Here is a 17,163-nt window from a genome sequence, read left to right on the forward strand (position 1 = left end):
GGCTAACAGCACCTGTGAGTATGAGTATTGTGTGAATGCAGACACTGGATGTTGACAGGAGGTGCTGACTGGAAGGGGCCTGATTTTACAAGTATTGTTCAGCTCCACAAGAAACCTAGTTTTAGACCCATAATCAGTATAAGAGTCAGTCAAGGTCTTGAAATAATCATTTGTTGCACAGCATGTTGCAATTTCAGCTGTGTTTGAAACACAAATATCAATACTGCAGGGCGTAACGTTGCACTGTACTGAAAGTCCCAGTCAGAGAATCCTTCTCCTGACCTCAGCAACAGGTACATGCATGCACTCTGCTGTCTTCTAATTTTACTCAGCAAATACTCCAAAAAAGGACAATACAATCTGAGATCTTAATATTATACCACGTATAACATGTTGATCCAAACCTGTAACAGTGGCACCTTCATGGCAGTGTGGATGGCCTATTTCTGCTCTCTGCCCTCATACCCTCACAACAGCTGTGACCACTCAGAGCTTGACTATGACACACTTAGTCCCAGTATCTCAACTACACAACATGGCATTGCCCTTGTCATTGAATGAGGCCCTGCACATTACGTTTAGCAAATGGCTGCATTCATACAGGTTACGGTTTGCGATGTTACGTTAGGACTGCAGTGTATTCTGTAATGCAACAGGGTTGAATAACTTCAGACAAACAGACTGTTTGGCCCAAGGCTCACTTTAACAACATGGACATCATGATGCTACATGGAAAAAGGGTGGTCGGGGTTCAATTTTAATTTCAAACGGCAAATCTAAAATCAAATGGCATTTAAAATCAAATCTAAAATCAAAACTGGTGTTTCTTCGGGGACATTGACAGATGTGATTACGTCACTTGTTTTTCCTCAGTATATGATTTAAATACGGCACAACGGCGTGGGCCAAGTCATACAACAAACACCATCTCAGCCAGAGTGGATTATCCTCCTTCCCATGCACCATTTTGGCAAGATGGACCTTTCAGTCCTACAGACTCTGATTCAGTTTTGACTGGGTATTTCTTTTGCAAGACCAAAGACACCTAACAACATGTACAGTGAATAACTGAATTTAAGTTTTAATGAATGTTAGCAATTTGGCCAAATTTGTTCTTTATCGTTTTTTTTTTTTTTGTTTTCCCTGTACAGAAAATACGACAAAAGGAGGCCTCATACTTTTCACCAAGTCCTGCTGTGCAAAGTAGTTGGTGTGAATGTAAATGAAGGATTGACTTAGGCCTCTAATCTCTGTAATGAGCTTTGTCCTTAAGTTTAACCGAAAGCTTTAAACAAGTGCTTATTTTTTGCTCCTCTACATTTTTCCTTTACCAATTTCAGAATCAGCCAAATTATCAACAGAAGCAAAAAAAAATGTATCTTGAATTCAGCTTAAATTCTTAACTCAGAGTTAAGATCAAAGTACACTGCTGGAAGACTTCGTAAAAGTCTTCTTTAAAGAAAAAGGCTTTGAAATTTTACAGGTCCCTTTCTGCAATACGTCACCGAAGCACCAAGGCATGCAGAGCAAAGCACGTCCGTCGCTCTGAAGCGCAGGACCCACCCTGGCATCTGTCATCACATTCTTGCTTCTCCCATGTAGATCTGAGGGGGTAGGGAGAGGGGAGAGACCTGCACTGTGTCCACCTCGAAGATCCCAGCTCGTCAACGCACACAATCAATCACGCGGTGCCCTGGGCTCACACTCCTGGGTGTTTCGCAGTTCCCTGCGACCTGCAATGGTGTCTTTATACCCTAGTTGCCAAAGAGCCCACATGTACAAAACGGGAAGGATACACACGTCTCTATCACTCTTCCTACTAGGGACTGGAAACACATCATTGACATTATGGTTGTGTAAGCTTAATAAGAGCCATATAAAACAAATTAACTTTGTTATTTTGATGAATTTAAAAAGCACGAGCAACAGAATCGCACTATATACCTTAATTTAGGTATCTATCTTAGGATAATTAAACTAATAAACACTAAGCTGGTTAAGGAAATAAGTCCTTCTGAAGTTTCTCTTTGCCAAAACTCAACTGTGCTGCCTTTGGAAAACACGCTAGCCATGCAACGCCGCCGTGGCAGTAGACAAAACAAAAGCAGCAGGAGGGATTTGTTTCAACAGGGCTCACCTGGCACATCGACACAGGAAACAATAATCAGGAACGCAGCGCGAGACCTGAGGGGCTGCCTACAAAACACAGAGGCCAGGCTGTGTGTGTGTGTGTGTGTGTGTGTGTGTGTGTGTGCGTGCGGGGGCACTCACTTCATAACAAGGAAGCTCAGTGAGAAAGAAAGGACTTTAAGGCTGGTCTGGAGAGCCACGGTTTCGGGTTCCATCTTGAGAGAATCCCTGGGAAACAGCCTGTGAGCCCCTTGGAGCCCAGTCCTTCAGGATGAAACCCGAAACTCCTGTCCACTCCGGGGAGAAGGGACAAGAGGGACATCACTGAAAAGTTCAGGGTGATGAGGTGACCCTTGTGACACCAGTCAAATCTCCACGACAACAATCCTACCCCACCCCCAACCAAAGAAAAACTCAAGACACAATAGGTAAGGCCAGGCATAACCCTATCACTATTTCACGACAGATCTACCATTGTGATGATTTTCCAGATCTTTCCATGATATCAGCAGCATTCTTTGTAGTTGTGTCCACTGTGGCTATTACAGACAAAGTACTCATATTATAATGTCATCAAGGGTTTGAATGTAGTAAAACTCTGTGGGCTCTGCAAGCCAGTGTCCTGATGTCCTGGCTCAAAAAATGTGTTCAAGATTGGTTCAGAGAAAAATAAAGTTTCAAGGAATATTCTGAAAGAAATAATTTATTTTTCAACTTGTAACCTACACAAAGGCTTTATTCTGGACTTCTTATAGACATTAAACAATCCTTCCTACTGCATTTGTGCATTGCAACTGTTTCTAGTTACATATAAACAAGAGGTGACAGATGTAACCGATACCACTTTGAAAAGTGTATTGTGCTATATGTTAATGATCCAGTGTGACTTGCTGTGGTCCCATCAGCGGATCACCATCACATTAGCTTTAGGTAAAACCTTTATTGTTTTTTTTTTCCTTTGGTTGACATGTGTGCTAGGGGGACATATAAACAGATGTTGGCAAGTGTAGGAGTACCGTGCCTGTGCAGGAGAACACGATCCAGTCCAAGAAGGACAAAAAAGTTTTAAGAGGTCTCAGAGGAGGCAACAGACAGTACCGAGGCAGTGAGTCCCACACAGAGACTCTGCCTTTGTGACAAACAGGTCATGCTTAGCACTTCCATTGTGGAATCATATTATGTTGCAAATGAAATAATTTAGATGTAAACAGAGGGCACACAATGCTCCGCTGAGCGTCAGCAGGCCCTGCGAGTGATCCCACAGTCCTCCCCGATGAGCACGTGTGAAATATGTGAGGTGAAGTGTGGTGAACCCCGCCAGCTGGACGCCAAAAAGGCCCGGGCAGGCCGCAAATGTGACCACCGAAAAAGATTATGCGCTTTGCTCCACCGTAAATATAGAGGAACGCAGCTTTAAAGCAAGGAATTCCACAATGCCTGAGCATAAACACTAAAATGAAAATGAAGACTGACTCACTCTATATGAGATGGCAGGCACTTACTGTAAAAGTGCACATTAAAAATATATTTTTGTAATTTGCTATTCAAACTGTGACACATACTCACATGTATTACTTGCTCATATGAGCACCTCATAAAAAATTAAGGCTGCCCCTAAAACAGTTTTTCTGTCAAACTGTTGTATCTTTGATGTACTGCTTCTCTACTGCTTTAAGCTTCTTGTAAAGAGCTACGTGGAAATTCACAAATCTCCACGCCTGCCTTTGTTTTTTTTTCACTGCAATAAGCTGTGAGTGCATTCTCCTTGACAGCCGATTTAGGCTGAAACCAAAATTGACTCGGTTAGTGCATGAGTTGAGGTTATCTCCACCCCATGGTTTGGGCAAAAGGAGATATGGAACACACCTACATTGTGCAAGGTTTTAATTTAGGATAATGCTTGTTTCAATATTGTAATTAAGAGCTCAAACCCGAAACATCTCCGTTACTCCGGGACGAGAGTTCCTTCCCAATGAGCTCAGCCATAAATTATGTTAGAACATTAGTTAGACTGAACATGTCGCTCCCTGGAACATTTTGGCATCTCCATGAGAAGCTACCACGTTATGCACTGTCACTTGAATGCATGCATTGACAATTCTTGTACTTTGGGGAAAAAATGTCTGTAAATTTGGCCATCCTATGTCACCTCTCTTCATTTCCATTTTTTTTCCATACACTACAATGGGTATCACTGCTTTACTTAGCCCGTTGCTTTAATTAGCCTGTCTTAATTAGCTTTAATCTAAACACAGTAGTTGATTACTCCATGTCATGAATATGTGAAGAGGTTTTAGAATGACCACTGTAACTCTCACTGCATTCTTACTGCACATTACACCGAGTAACTCTGTGGTCCACCTTCCATATCTCTCCAATACGGCTTATCATCTTCCCCACATTTTGAAATTTTACACATAAAAAAAAAAAACTAAAAATGTCTGGGATCTGAGTGTAAACAAAGTGTATCATTGTTGGGATGCCATCAGTTAGGACCTGTGCCTCCTCAAGCTGACATAGTTACGACCATTTCCTCAGCCCTGTAGCCATGCAACAGGCTGCCAGTGGTTGAATGGCTTGACCTCAGTTGACCCAGTGACCTCACTGCCGCTATACATCTTATTAACTGTACTAAATGGGTGAAAGCAACAGGTTTATGATGCTGAGAACAGCATGACCATTCACAAAGGCACTCTGATGAATCAGTATGAAGGGCCACCAAACGGTTTAAGCCCGATTCTGCGGATTGGTTGATGCTGTACGAAAAGAATGGTTAAATAGAAGAGCATCAAATGTATCTTGTCTGCCTCATACGCGCCTTTGAACTTAAAAACCACTCAATGAATCAACTGCTATGTGTGCATGCTAAATCAAAGAGCTTCTTCAACTAAAAATACCATTAAATGCAAAAGCATACAGATCAAGTGAGAAGTTACCCAACAAACTTTTGAGCCATTGCACTTTAGACATGGTGCTATTTTGACTTTACATATGATGTGCACCAAACTACCTTTAGTTTTCACAATAGTGGTCTCATTTGAAGACAATGTTACAGTAAAAAAAACCTTAAATTCCAAAAAACTCACTGAAACCCCTCAGCGCAATACTTTCAAACCATCCTGGAACCAAACCAACTGGAGTCACAACAGAAATGGCCCTCCAGTGTTGCTGACGATTGACATCAAATGCAACCAATTAGTGAAATCACCCTCACCGCTGTTATGCTTAGAAGTAAACCCCACCCACTTTCAACTCCCTTTCAACAAGAGGTGTGATCCTCTCTGTCAGCGACAGATGCTGAGATTCTCCATCTGCCTCTCCTCTAACTGTCACTGCCTGACCGCGCTTCCTGGGCATCTGTCAGGTCTGCTTCTCTCAGGGCAGCCTGTATACGCTGGTCAGAGAAGCAAAGAACGGCCTGACCTGCCCCTCAAGCCCTACTCATGCCTTCCCTACAGGGGTAGAATTCCAGCTGGGACAGAATGCCACTGCCGCCATTGTCTTTGTCCTGGTGGAATTCTGGCCAAGATTCTTCTCCAATCCAAACAGGATCGCGGTCACACATTCAACACAACATTGTGTGAGCTGCGAGTTACCTTTCCCTGGCACTTCTTGGGACGGGTTGCGCATGCAAGTTCCCAAATTTTGCTACAGTAACTGCAAGTTCTCCTTGATGTTTGGTGACACAATCAAACAGCTTCGTTTTTTAGCTGGTGGTGATGCTTGTGTCTTTCCCTTGTATCCAGGTGTCTCCATATGATTCCCCCCTCTCTATTTCTCTCCATTTTTCTCTCTCTCTCTCATTTCATGCTTCAGCTCATTGTTGGAGCTCTTTTTTTTCTGGAAGTCTCCTCGCCTCTCCGCTCACACCAGAGAGCAGAGTGTAGCATTCTCATGTTACACGGAGTCAGGCCCACTCCTCCCGCTCTGCATGACTGGCTTTCCTTAGCCACCTCATTAGTCCCTCAGTCCGCACCCTGTGAAGCCGGACAGGGGAAAAGGGATCCTGTGCTGGGTGCAGAGACAGAGAGAGATGATGCAGGGCCCCCTCTTTCAACCCGCGGAAGCAGAGTAACATAAACAGACCTGCCTGGCCTGAAAAAATGTTCAGTCATGACCTGCTGTAATGTACAAGGCTGGCCGATGTTTTTTTTTTTTCTGAGCCCAAAACGTACAGATTTAAAGAAAGTTACACGTGCGGCAAAGCCCATAACCAAGCAATGTTTAGCATTTATCTGAATTGGTCTTAAACGGAAAGAACACATACGAGAGAGAATTAAAGCCATGAAGTAAAAATTAAATTAAAGTCGTGACCAGATTGATTGATTTCACAGTGGGATTTTTCTCCTTTTTACTTTTCATTTACCTTTACAACTACATTCTGAACAAGTATAATACACTGTGTATCCTTCATTATTAAAATACAGATGCACAAAATACTACTCACACAAATAAGAGAAATAAGTTTTAAAATATCACTCACACTTTCTTTAAACTGAGGGTCACCACCCTTTCTAAAACCATTAGCGTGGTGTTGCTGCAATTAGTCTAATTACACCTTTACCACGGAGGGAGAGGTGGGGGATTCAATTAAGTAAATTACTGCCTACAAACTATTAAGGTTGGTTGCAGGTGTAGGGAGGTCATATAAAATGCAGATAAATCATTTGTAAATGATGTGTAAACTAACAATAAATGTAAACATTTTTGTTTAAGACAGTGCAGAAGACAGTGCTTCACAACATTGGTCCTGGGGCCCATTCACCTTGAACATGTATCAGGATAAGAAATTTGGTTAAGGAGCCATTCAACATATCACCTCACTCTTGAAAACAGCTGTTAACAGCCCATTTGACAACCAGATCTGTGACTTATTGGGCCAGCACTAAATTACTGCCACACCCTCATACACTACACCCCCCAAACCACTACACTATGCTTCAGCTATACCCCCCCCCAACCACTGCATTACAGTACCACTATACCCCCAAACATTACAGTACACTACGCCTACACCACTTACATCTTTTTCTCAGGGAAACAGTAGATCACTATCTAGTAATGTAAAATTCAGATCAGTGAGACTGAACAGGTTGATATTACTGGATTAATTTATACATTATCTGGGAAAAAAACAACACACACAGTGGATCATCAGGGGTATGGTTGAGAAACACTATATCCAACTCGAACCCAACATGGTTTCCACACAAAAAAAAAGAATAAAAAGATGCTCTAGTCCAGCACAACCTGAAAGGGAGGAAAATGAGCTTATATATCTCACATACAAATGCACCTTGTTAGAAACTGTCTGTAATACATTAGGGTTTAATGCATTCAACGTCGACAGCTATGTTGCCACCTTCGCAAATTAGCACAACTGTGTTTGACACCTTGGATCTCGTATGTTTGCTAATTAAAAATCATTAAAATCTCATTAAAAGCCATTTCACAAGGTGTTAGCACCTCAGCCCCTCTGATTACGCGTTTTACAACTACGCCAGGCTGTGCTCGCACTGGTGCAAAGCAATGAATACGGACTCAGACAGTATCCCTTCTTTTTCAGCGGCACCCCAACGTCTGGAAGCCGTATCGGCATACAGTATGAGATCAATCGTACTGAACATGAACACTGTACGCCTGACAGATTCTCGTTTTGAGTAGGATTCAAGAATCAGCAGCATTCACAACGTAAAGTGTAGACGCATGTGTAAATGTGGAGATAGTTTGGTATTGTCGTGGAAATAAACACTAAAAAAAACTTCTGCAATCACTTCTAAAAAAAAAAAATAAGCACGTAAATAAGCTTCGTAACTGTAGAAAAGCACAATCTTCAAAGGTATGTTCAATCTTCCAATGCATTATCTTATAAACAGATATCATGACAAGCCCTGTGATGTAGGGATTGGCCACCACGGCAAAGAAACACTGTAATTCTGCTGTGATTCTTCATATTACTAAACTAATTTATAGCTTGAAATGGTGTGTTTTAAGTCATTACCACACAAGCCGGTTAAAGTAAATTAAACTTATTCGCACATCTTTCAAGCTGTCCAAAATAAAACGGTAAAGCATGTCTCTATCTGTGCTGCATCTAGATCTTTCACAGCCTCCCGCGACCAAATTTTACAACGGTTATGTGTGCACGGGAAAACCTGCCAGGAATGCATGAAAACACGGAACTCGGAGCACATGAGAGGCATGTTGCGCAGTTTTGATCCTGGCGATACAATAATCTCATTCATTTCCCAGTATTAAATAGAGAACCCATCCAAGAGCTGTACAAACAGTTGAATATTTTTATACAGTTTCCAGGCAACTCCATTTATATAGGACGCATTGCATACCAATGCAGATTTCAACATGCCAAATAGTCACATATTTTCACAACTGAATGCGTTTCAGCACTTCCGATCATATAAATTGTTTCAAAATCAGGACTCAGTTAAGGCTTTTGAAGTTTTCGTTTAGTTGCGTAGTATAAATGCAAGACCTATATCACTTTAATACTAACTACGGTTTAATTTGTAGTGGGCATTTACCTTGCACTATGCACCCGTTCATAAAATCTCAACAGTTCTATTCCGCGTGAGAGACTTTTCACTGCGTAGACGGAGAAACGCTGCATCAAAACGAAGAAAGAAAGAACAGGCGCATGCACACGCTCAAACTCATGGGATGGAATAAGCACGCTTTCTGACCTGAAAACTCGGAAGAACTTTTGGTGAAGTTGCTGAAGATGGTCAAGCACGTTATTCCCAACACAAGTGCGTAATTTATGGCTGAGAGAGTAACATCTGGGAAGAACATCCTTGAAACTGTTACGGGTCCTAAGTTTTTGTTGAGGTCTGAACTGTTCGTTTAGGATCTGCCTTGCCGAATGTGGATGCCCCGTCCCATCGCTCTCATGGGTTGATTCACCTCATCGTACTGAAGAAGAGAAGAAACAACAGCTCGCCAGCTATTTCGAACGGCGCAATGAAACTTACAAACTGTTGCCTACCTGGAGGGTGGGTTTCCGCGTGGTCCTAAAGCTCTGGACATTCAAACGTACTTGCAGCTCTCTGAGAATCAATCAATCTGCGTCACCTGTAATTTGTGGAAGACTTCGACATTATTTTGTGCAATGTTAAGCGTATCTTAAACACCCGATTAAATTTATGTTGCCTTAAATATGTGACCCCCAACTACAACGTTATCCATACAAACTAATATTGAAAAACGGAACGTTTTCGGAAGCTCGTTGACACATGAATAGCGCACTCTAACAGGCCAACATTTCAGCTTTGCGGATAGAAGAATAATAAGGTATTTTTGACGAGTACGTAACAATAAACCCACATGATTCATATGGCCATTCTTAAAACCCATTACATCATCTGGAAAAAAAATCGGACGGATGGTAGACTGCTTGTACAGTAATCTTATTATTGCGGCTAGCATGCCGTTCAATACAGGCTGGACAGGAACGTGTGAAATCAGTGCTGGTGGTCATTTAATTGTACTGAACTCAGATTTTGTGGCAAAAACACTTATTGTATGATAAAAGATCCAGCAATGACTCATTCAAAAGTTGTTCATAAGTTGTTTGAACCCCCCATCGTGTTTTAGTGAGGGTTTTTTTTACTTGTCATATGTTGAAAGTGGAAAAGAGAAAAGGAGAGGGAAAATAATATGATCGTTAAAACCACTGAAAAATAGAAAACAGGGGAGTATACATTATGCACGTTTGAGTCCAGCTTTCTGAGAACAGTTCTTGTCTTAGGTAGTAATAAAAATAAAATTGAGTATGGCCTAAAATAATATGGAATAAAAGAAATAATCTTGATGAAAAACTGAGACATCATCAAATCAACCAACATTAAAAAGCAACAGATCAGCCTCACAGAGGCTGGTTTGATGCACATATTCATTTTTTTCAAAACTAGGGCAGAGAAGTGCCCCAACCAAGATAAATCCTGAAACGAAAAGACGTTACCACACTGAAGGAGAGACTAAAGGTTGGTTGTGGGTTCCAGTGTTGGGTGGGGAGAGTTCTACTGTTTCCTTGGAGCGGGGAAACTATGATATCACTGCACTGTAAGGAAGTTGCAGATTTCAAGAAGCACAAAGTTGAACACTCTATTGTCATTTATTTGCTCAGTAGATGCCCTTTTCTAGGCCATGTTACATTTACTGCGGCAATCCAGGTTACGTACCTTGTTCCAGCACATAACAGTCTCGCCACACCTCAGGTATGAATTACATCCCTGTCTAACACTATAACCTCTACACCACATGCTAGCTATACGAACCAAGTTGGTTGTGCTGCTAGCTGTATTTAATGGATTGCATTGTACAAATTCCCAATGACCCTGGCATTTTGCCTGATAATTTTGCTGAAAGCACACTGCTGCACTCTATTTGCCAGACAATATGCACAGACTGAGGGGCCACTGATTAAGGGCTTCCAGAGCTAATCATCTTTAACTCCTCCCTCTGCCATGCCTTTTACTTTTGATTGCAGCATTTCAGACAAGTAATATCCCAACACATATAGAATTTTCAGCTTTGGTTTACTTTCCCCTCACTATGATTACTGTAATTATTTCCTCGTTGGTCTCCCCTCCACACTCAAAACCCCATTAAAGCAATGTAGAGTTCTGCGGCATGATTTGCTATTCTTGTTGTTCTTCAACTGCATGGTTCCCATCACTGCCTGCCTTTTGTTACCCATATTGACTTTAAACCTCTCCTCACCACCGTGTCAAGTGTTCTGCTCTATCTACAGCCTGCCATTTCTTTCCACACTATATATCATTACCTCTACTTCCACTAGGTGGAGCAAATATTATTTCCTCTGTGTGTTTTTTGTTTATTTCATTGGCTGTTTGTAAATAAGATAACTCAAAATTGTATGGTTAGGTTGTTGAACCTATATGAAATGTCTGTCTATTGGACAACGGGAATCTGCTTTATTTTAAGGCCGCTCTGCCAGTTTTTAAGGGTTATGATCGTTGTTGAATGTCTCCAAATCTTCTAGGCATTAATCCTAACCAAACCTGTTTTAAAGTCTTTCAGCTGTAATAATTTAGTCAATATATTGTTTGATATTCTATTGGGTATCTCTGAGGTCTGAACAAAAGCATTTGCTAAATTATGTCTAATTAAATTAATCATTAATTTCTAATTAAATTAATAATATTAATTACATTTTTAACTTAATTTTTTGAATCCATAAAATGGTCAGGTGGAAGATCAGTAGACTCTTTTAATTAATAATATGCCCATAACCTTTATATGGTTCCAATTTTTGACTGGTCCTTTAGCTGTTGTACGGTATAAAATGTGAACTTTTTTGCACTGCATGAATAAGCCTGGTTACAATAGGCAGTTGTAATAGAATAGTGACACTTAGTGGATTAAGTTTAGAACTGCAGTCATACCAATGTTTTCCACAGCATGTTTATTTTTGAGTTTTATTTATTTATTTTTTTTAAATTAAATGTAGAAACAAATATATCGAAATAGCCATATTTAAATGAAAAGGTAACACAATCAAAAATATATATTATGGATGGTTGAACGGCTTGTTTCATGACACATGATCATGTTTCTTGGTAGGACCACTTCGCAGATATTGTGCAAAGTGACATTTCATACATGCCATCACATGAATGACAACAGCTTTTTATCATGCAACATAGCCTGATCTTGAAGGCTAGGAGACGATATTGTTTAATTGTTTCATTGATTTGCCTACTTTTGTTTGTTTATTATCAATAAATTGTCATGAAAATGTTATAAAACCAAACTAACATTGTTTCTTCCTGCAATATGCAATTAAAAAACACACACGCACACACACACATACACGCACACAAATGAAAATCCCTAACCACTAAATTTAACACCCCGTCGTTACACTGAGGCTGACACCGTGACATAAAACGCCCTCGGTATCGCTTTATGCGGTTTGTCCTACTAAGGCTCCCATAGACGTCTCAGAAGGTCAGTGGTGAACATGGCTGCCTCTGTAAGGTGCGTGAGGACGGCGATTTGCTCTTTGAGGGCATTCGGGAACCAAAATGAACGTAAGTTGTTGTGTTTTTTTAATCAGCTATAGCTGTTAGCTTCCCAATCTCCCATACTCCTTATCTGTATTGCATATGAATGAGCTAGAGTAGCTAGCTCCCACATAACTGGGTGTTGGTGCTTGACTGGCTAGTTTAGCTCCTCTTCGCTACGTAAGATAGCTAGACAGCTCACTAATATGTTATACTTTCGAACGTGTTTTTCGAAGGTCTCTTGTCCACATCTTTGCCGCGCCTTGCATCGGGAGGGGATGTTAATCAGCCACCAAAATTCACGCCGCCTACAAAGCCTGTCATCATTGACAAAACTCAGACTGGCGGGACGCTCCGCAGGTAACGCTACATGGCATCAGACTATTCGTGACTATTGCTTGCCAGCTAACGTTGCTTCACTGGTAATTTCTTCAACAGTAACAGCTACAGAGTAGGCATTCATTAAAATATGCCAATTTTAAAATCCCAATTTATGAAAATTGACCCATCGATGTTTATTTTCTCTTCAGGTTCCTGAGCCCTGAGTTTATCCCTCCGAGGCAAAGAACAAACCCACTGAAATTCAGAGTAGAGAGGAAAGACATGATTCAAAGGCGGAAAGTTCTCAACATTCCTGAATTCTACGTCGGTGAGAGCATTTACTTTTTCATTTGGTTACAGTTTCATTTGGTAACTGACAGCCAAAGGTACAATAAAGGTGTTCCGCTCCTTTTCCTTGGTCCTTTTCCTGAAGGTAAAACTAAGTGATTGTTTGAATTGGAGTTGCTGAAGAAACATGTATTTGGTTTCACAGGAACCATCTTAGCAGTAACCATGTCCGACCCAAATGACAGTGGAAAAAGCAACCGCTTTGTGGGAATATGTATCCAAAGGTCTGGCAAGGGACTTGGGGCCACTTTTGTCCTGAGAAACATAGTTGAGGGTCAAGGTAAGATGGGATTATTGACTCTTTATTATTGATTCTTTTCATTTCTGGTTAATCGTGAGATGGTTTATAGAGCATAATTAAGCAGAGTGGTTTCTTTTGTCCATCTGTTCCTCGTCTAGGTGTGGAGGTCTGCTACGAGCTGTACAGCCCCCGTATACAGCAGATCGAGGTGCTGAAGCTGGAGAAGAGGCTGGACGATAACCTCATGTACCTCCGTGACGCACTTCCCGAATACAGCACTGTGGACTTCAACATGAAGCCCGTGACCACTTCCCTCAGTGGGGAGGTGCCTGTCAATGCTGTAAGCCCCTTTTTGTACGCGTGTTATTTATTCTGTCTCATAGTGCATTGTCTTGCAGGGCTGCATGCCTCCCTGAAATGCATGACATTTGCTTGCGTTATGTGGATACACGCATAGGATGTAGTCCTCTACTGCTGGACATGTATTGTGTATTTCTATGTATTCACACTTGTATGTGCACCTTAAGTGCAGTTAATTGTACACACGTAGACCCGCTGGTGTATTTAAGGATTTACATGTCCTATTCCTATAACCATGTAGAAGTAATGAGCCTATTTAGTTAGGCTTATTACGATCAACTTTCAACATTATTTCAACACAGTCAGCACTATTCAAGCATAGACTGTCCATGGGAACTCCTGCCAAATGAATAATAAAAAACAAATGGTAAAATGAGACATTAGTAAGCATTGCTGCTGTCAGCTTTTCTGTTTAATATATAAGTGATTACTGTAATGGGCTGTTACAACCTAGCCTCTCTTGACTCAAAAACAATTGATGCAGATGTCTTCAAAAGGAAATGGTTAGTGTAACCTAGTGTGTTGTGTGAGTGTGTGGGGGAAAAACAGACAAATGAACCCAAAAAGTGGCACAAGGCCGACTTCCCAAAACTGGATGTGCGTGTGCGTGTGATGTGTTGTGGCCCATTCCTAACAAGGCTTAAACTGTTGAACCCTGAAACATTACATCTGTATGCTTCCGTAATACGAACACGCTGTTAAAACCCCACACGTTTCATTGACGCGATGGACGCGTTTGTTTCCTGCCAGCTGAAAGTGAAGATGAAGCCCAAGCCGTGGTCCAAGCGCTGGGAGAGGCCCAAGTTCAACATCCAGGGCATCCGCTTCGACCTGTGCCTGTCCCCGGAGAAGATGGAGGAGGCCAAGAAGTGGGATAAGCCCTGGCTGGAGTACGACATGCTGAAGGAGTACGACACCACCCAGCTGGAGAAGAGCGTTTGGCAGGAGGTGCAGCAAGAGATGAGCAAGTGAAGTGCCCCCCTGGGCAACTGCAGAGACAAAGGGGAGGGCAGCGATTACATCAGAATATAAGTTCACCAGTCTTGGGCTCAGAGGGCCACAGTCCAGCAGTCTTTAAGATCACTAGAACTCTCTAAGTTAGAAACAGTGGCTATGATGGATTGGTTCAATCATCTGTTACACTGAGAAAAGACCCCCTACTAGCCTTATTTCATATGAAAGCTCTCATTGATGAAACGGATTAATACATCTGGGCTCAGGTGGACTCCAGAACTCCAGGCCCTGGTAAAAGGCAGTGGTTTCTTATGTTTCTGAATTTGCACTTCAAAGGAAACTTTTCCATCCTGAGCTGCAAAATATATTATATAAATGACACAACTGGGTTGTATTTTATTTGTGCTGCATATTATTGTGGTAATCACCTCTTTGTTGTATTTTCACATGGACATAGGAAATTTGAATTTTGGATATCAAACTAAACGGTAATTTTTTTTTATTTCAGTATCATTAATAAACCAGATGAACTGAAAATGTAACCACCTCTCCTTGTCTTGTCTACATTTTCTTCTACGTCATTACAATTACATATATTTGTTGTGCTTTTCACCATTAGTCATTCTATTCTCCCTCTTTACTGATGTCTGTAGAAGCATGAAAATATCAGCCCCAGTATTCTGGTGACAGGAATTCTCAGTATGTTAGCATCTCGGCACACCCTGCATTCCTGCATGAACTTTCAGCTTTTCTTCAAAATCATGCCTCTGCTATTCGGCAATCTGATATCTACTAATATTGACTCATGTCGTAACCAGAAACCTTGCATTACGATGGTGTCATGATTGTGAGTGTGTAGTGTGTGTGATCTAGGCGACAAATGTTTTGCTTAAAAATAAAAGATCTTTAGCTTACATTTATAAACCAGAATTCGTTTTGGAAACCCACTGCTGCTGTAAAGAAATGGGGTAGTGATTACAAATTCATATTTTTTCACAGCATGATATATTACTATATAAAAGTCCTACTAACTTGTTTATCTTGGAGAAGTCATTAGCCTAGTTTTAGTAAGTTTTAATGCTAGTGTGAATTTTGCTAAGTGGCCTAATTTATGCCTTTGTGACTGTCCAACACACGCAAATCCAAATTCACTCTGGTTTTCAAAAGTCCTTTCCCCCCCACAAAATGACATTATACAACGTAACCTCTGTCCCTGTATAGTTTGAACTGATAAAAGACTGCAACTGAGTTAATTTTTTCTGAACAGAATTAATTTCAGGCATTACAGTCAGTGGACTCCATACAATGTATTAATGTTCCTTATAATGTGCAATTCTCATATTCCCAATCCATCCACAGTATAATTTTACTGATGATGGAGTAGATCAGTGTTTCTCAAACCTCTCCTGGAGTACCCCCTGCCCTGCAGGTTTTAGATCTCTCCCTGCTCCAACACAGCTGATTCAAATGATCCACTCGTTATGAACTCCTGAAGCTGCTTAATAACAGACTGATCATTTGAATCAGCTGTGTCGGAGCAGGGAGAGATCTAAAACCTGCAGGGCAGGGGGTACTCCAGGAGAGGTTTGAGAAACGCTGGAGTAGATGATGGAGAAGAAGAGTTATGGATTTAGTGCCATGAATACAAATCACCTTATTCTCAGGCTGTCTAGAAATGCATGTAACCAAAATCCTGTTTTAACAACCATTACTTATGTGAACGATTTGTCTGGAAAGCTGAAGAACCTTGTGTTATATCAGAAAATGTTAGCTTTTACAGTGCTTTTCTTGTTTTCACTGTGTGCATTGTAACAGGTAATTCAGTGTGTTGATTGGTGTTGCTCATTACCTCAAACAGTGAAGATGTAATTTATTTTGAACAACTACTGCTCTGCTACCAATAGGTGGCAGCAGCAAATCAACATTATTTTTCGCACTATTGGTGAACCCTGCACAATAATGATAATTATTGTAATCATGATTTGCTCATTTAATGGATCATTCTTCTAAATGAGCTCATCTTGTAGTATATATGAAAGGCTTCCACTGCATTTTGGAAGTAATTTGGCTGTAACTTAAAAGCTCTATCAAGGTTTTATGCTTGATTTCCTTCATTATATGTACAGCAAAAACTTTCACCTTCTCAGAAAGCACCTTTTGCTTATTTACCTGTGCTAACAGGGTGGCTGCACTGTCCCTGTACCCCCACCACCTTCAAAGCCATTTATATAATTCCTTTTTTTTATAATTTTACACTTCCAGTTATCCATTTGGCAGATGCTCCAGTCCAGGGCAACTATTAAGAAGTACATTCTTACAGAAGGGTTAGAAAATTAGCTGCAGAGATACTGAATCATTAGTGTCTTTGCTGCTATGTAGTGCCATTGTAGGAAACACCACAAGGGGAGAAAGTGCTATCGTAGGGCTCACAACCTTATTATTGCCAATTTCTAGCCACCAGGACTGTATCGCCACAATATGTTTACCACCAAGCCTTCACCACTGCAAAAGTTCCACCTGGCTACTGTCTGTTACGGCTGAATTGCAATGTCTTTAATGGTGAGCTTTTATCAGAGTTCAAACAGCTCTGATGTAGACTGAATGACAATCATTAATTTACTTTTTTCCAGGATCCATACATTTCATGCACGTTATTATTTTTGAGTACCCCAAAGAGTTCATCCCAGTTTAACCAATGAGGCTTCAGTCAGTCACACTGAGTCAAAGAAGCCGCCTCAGCACTACTTTCCCTGCTTGTGATTC

The 17,163-nt window shown here is 41.0% G+C and overlaps 2 protein-coding genes across 2 annotated transcripts in view; one reads left to right on the forward strand and one right to left on the reverse strand.

The window, feature by feature from the left end:
* Positions 1-9,082, reverse strand: part of LOC118792485 (protein eva-1 homolog A) — a 73,560-nt gene extending 64,478 nt beyond the window's left edge. Inside the window, exon 1 of the mRNA XM_036550342.1 lies at positions 8,832-9,082. Coding sequence (XP_036406235.1) covers positions 8,832-8,940 — 109 coding nt within the window. The 5' untranslated portion in view covers positions 8,941-9,082. The remainder of the gene's footprint in view (positions 1-8,831) is intronic.
* A 3,038-nt stretch (positions 9,083-12,120) lies between these two features.
* Positions 12,121-14,883, forward strand: mrpl19 (mitochondrial ribosomal protein L19). The gene is made up of 6 exons (XM_036550418.1): positions 12,121-12,203; positions 12,413-12,536; positions 12,707-12,825; positions 12,991-13,125; positions 13,245-13,426; positions 14,197-14,883. Exons 1-6 carry the CDS (start codon positions 12,134-12,136, stop codon positions 14,416-14,418), a joined length of 852 nt encoding a protein of 283 aa, XP_036406311.1. The 5' UTR covers positions 12,121-12,133; the 3' UTR covers positions 14,419-14,883.
* The last annotated feature ends 2,280 nt before the right edge of the window (positions 14,884-17,163 follow it).

The sequence above is a fragment of the Megalops cyprinoides genome, chromosome 17 (assembly GCF_013368585.1).
Source record: "Megalops cyprinoides isolate fMegCyp1 chromosome 17, fMegCyp1.pri, whole genome shotgun sequence".
NCBI classification, from domain to species: Eukaryota; Metazoa; Chordata; class Actinopteri; order Elopiformes; family Megalopidae; genus Megalops; species Megalops cyprinoides.

Coding starts and splice junctions, on each gene's coding strand:
- mrpl19 (XM_036550418.1), top strand. CDS start 12,134: ATGGCTGCCTCTGTAAGGTGCGTGAGGACGGCGATTTGCTCTTTGAGG. Junction 12,204..12,412: donor ATTCGGGAACCAAAATGAAC/GTAAGTTGTTGT, acceptor TGTTTTTCGAAG/GTCTCTTGTCCACATCTTTG. Junction 12,826..12,990: donor CATTCCTGAATTCTACGTCG/GTGAGAGCATTT, acceptor TTGGTTTCACAG/GAACCATCTTAGCAGTAACC.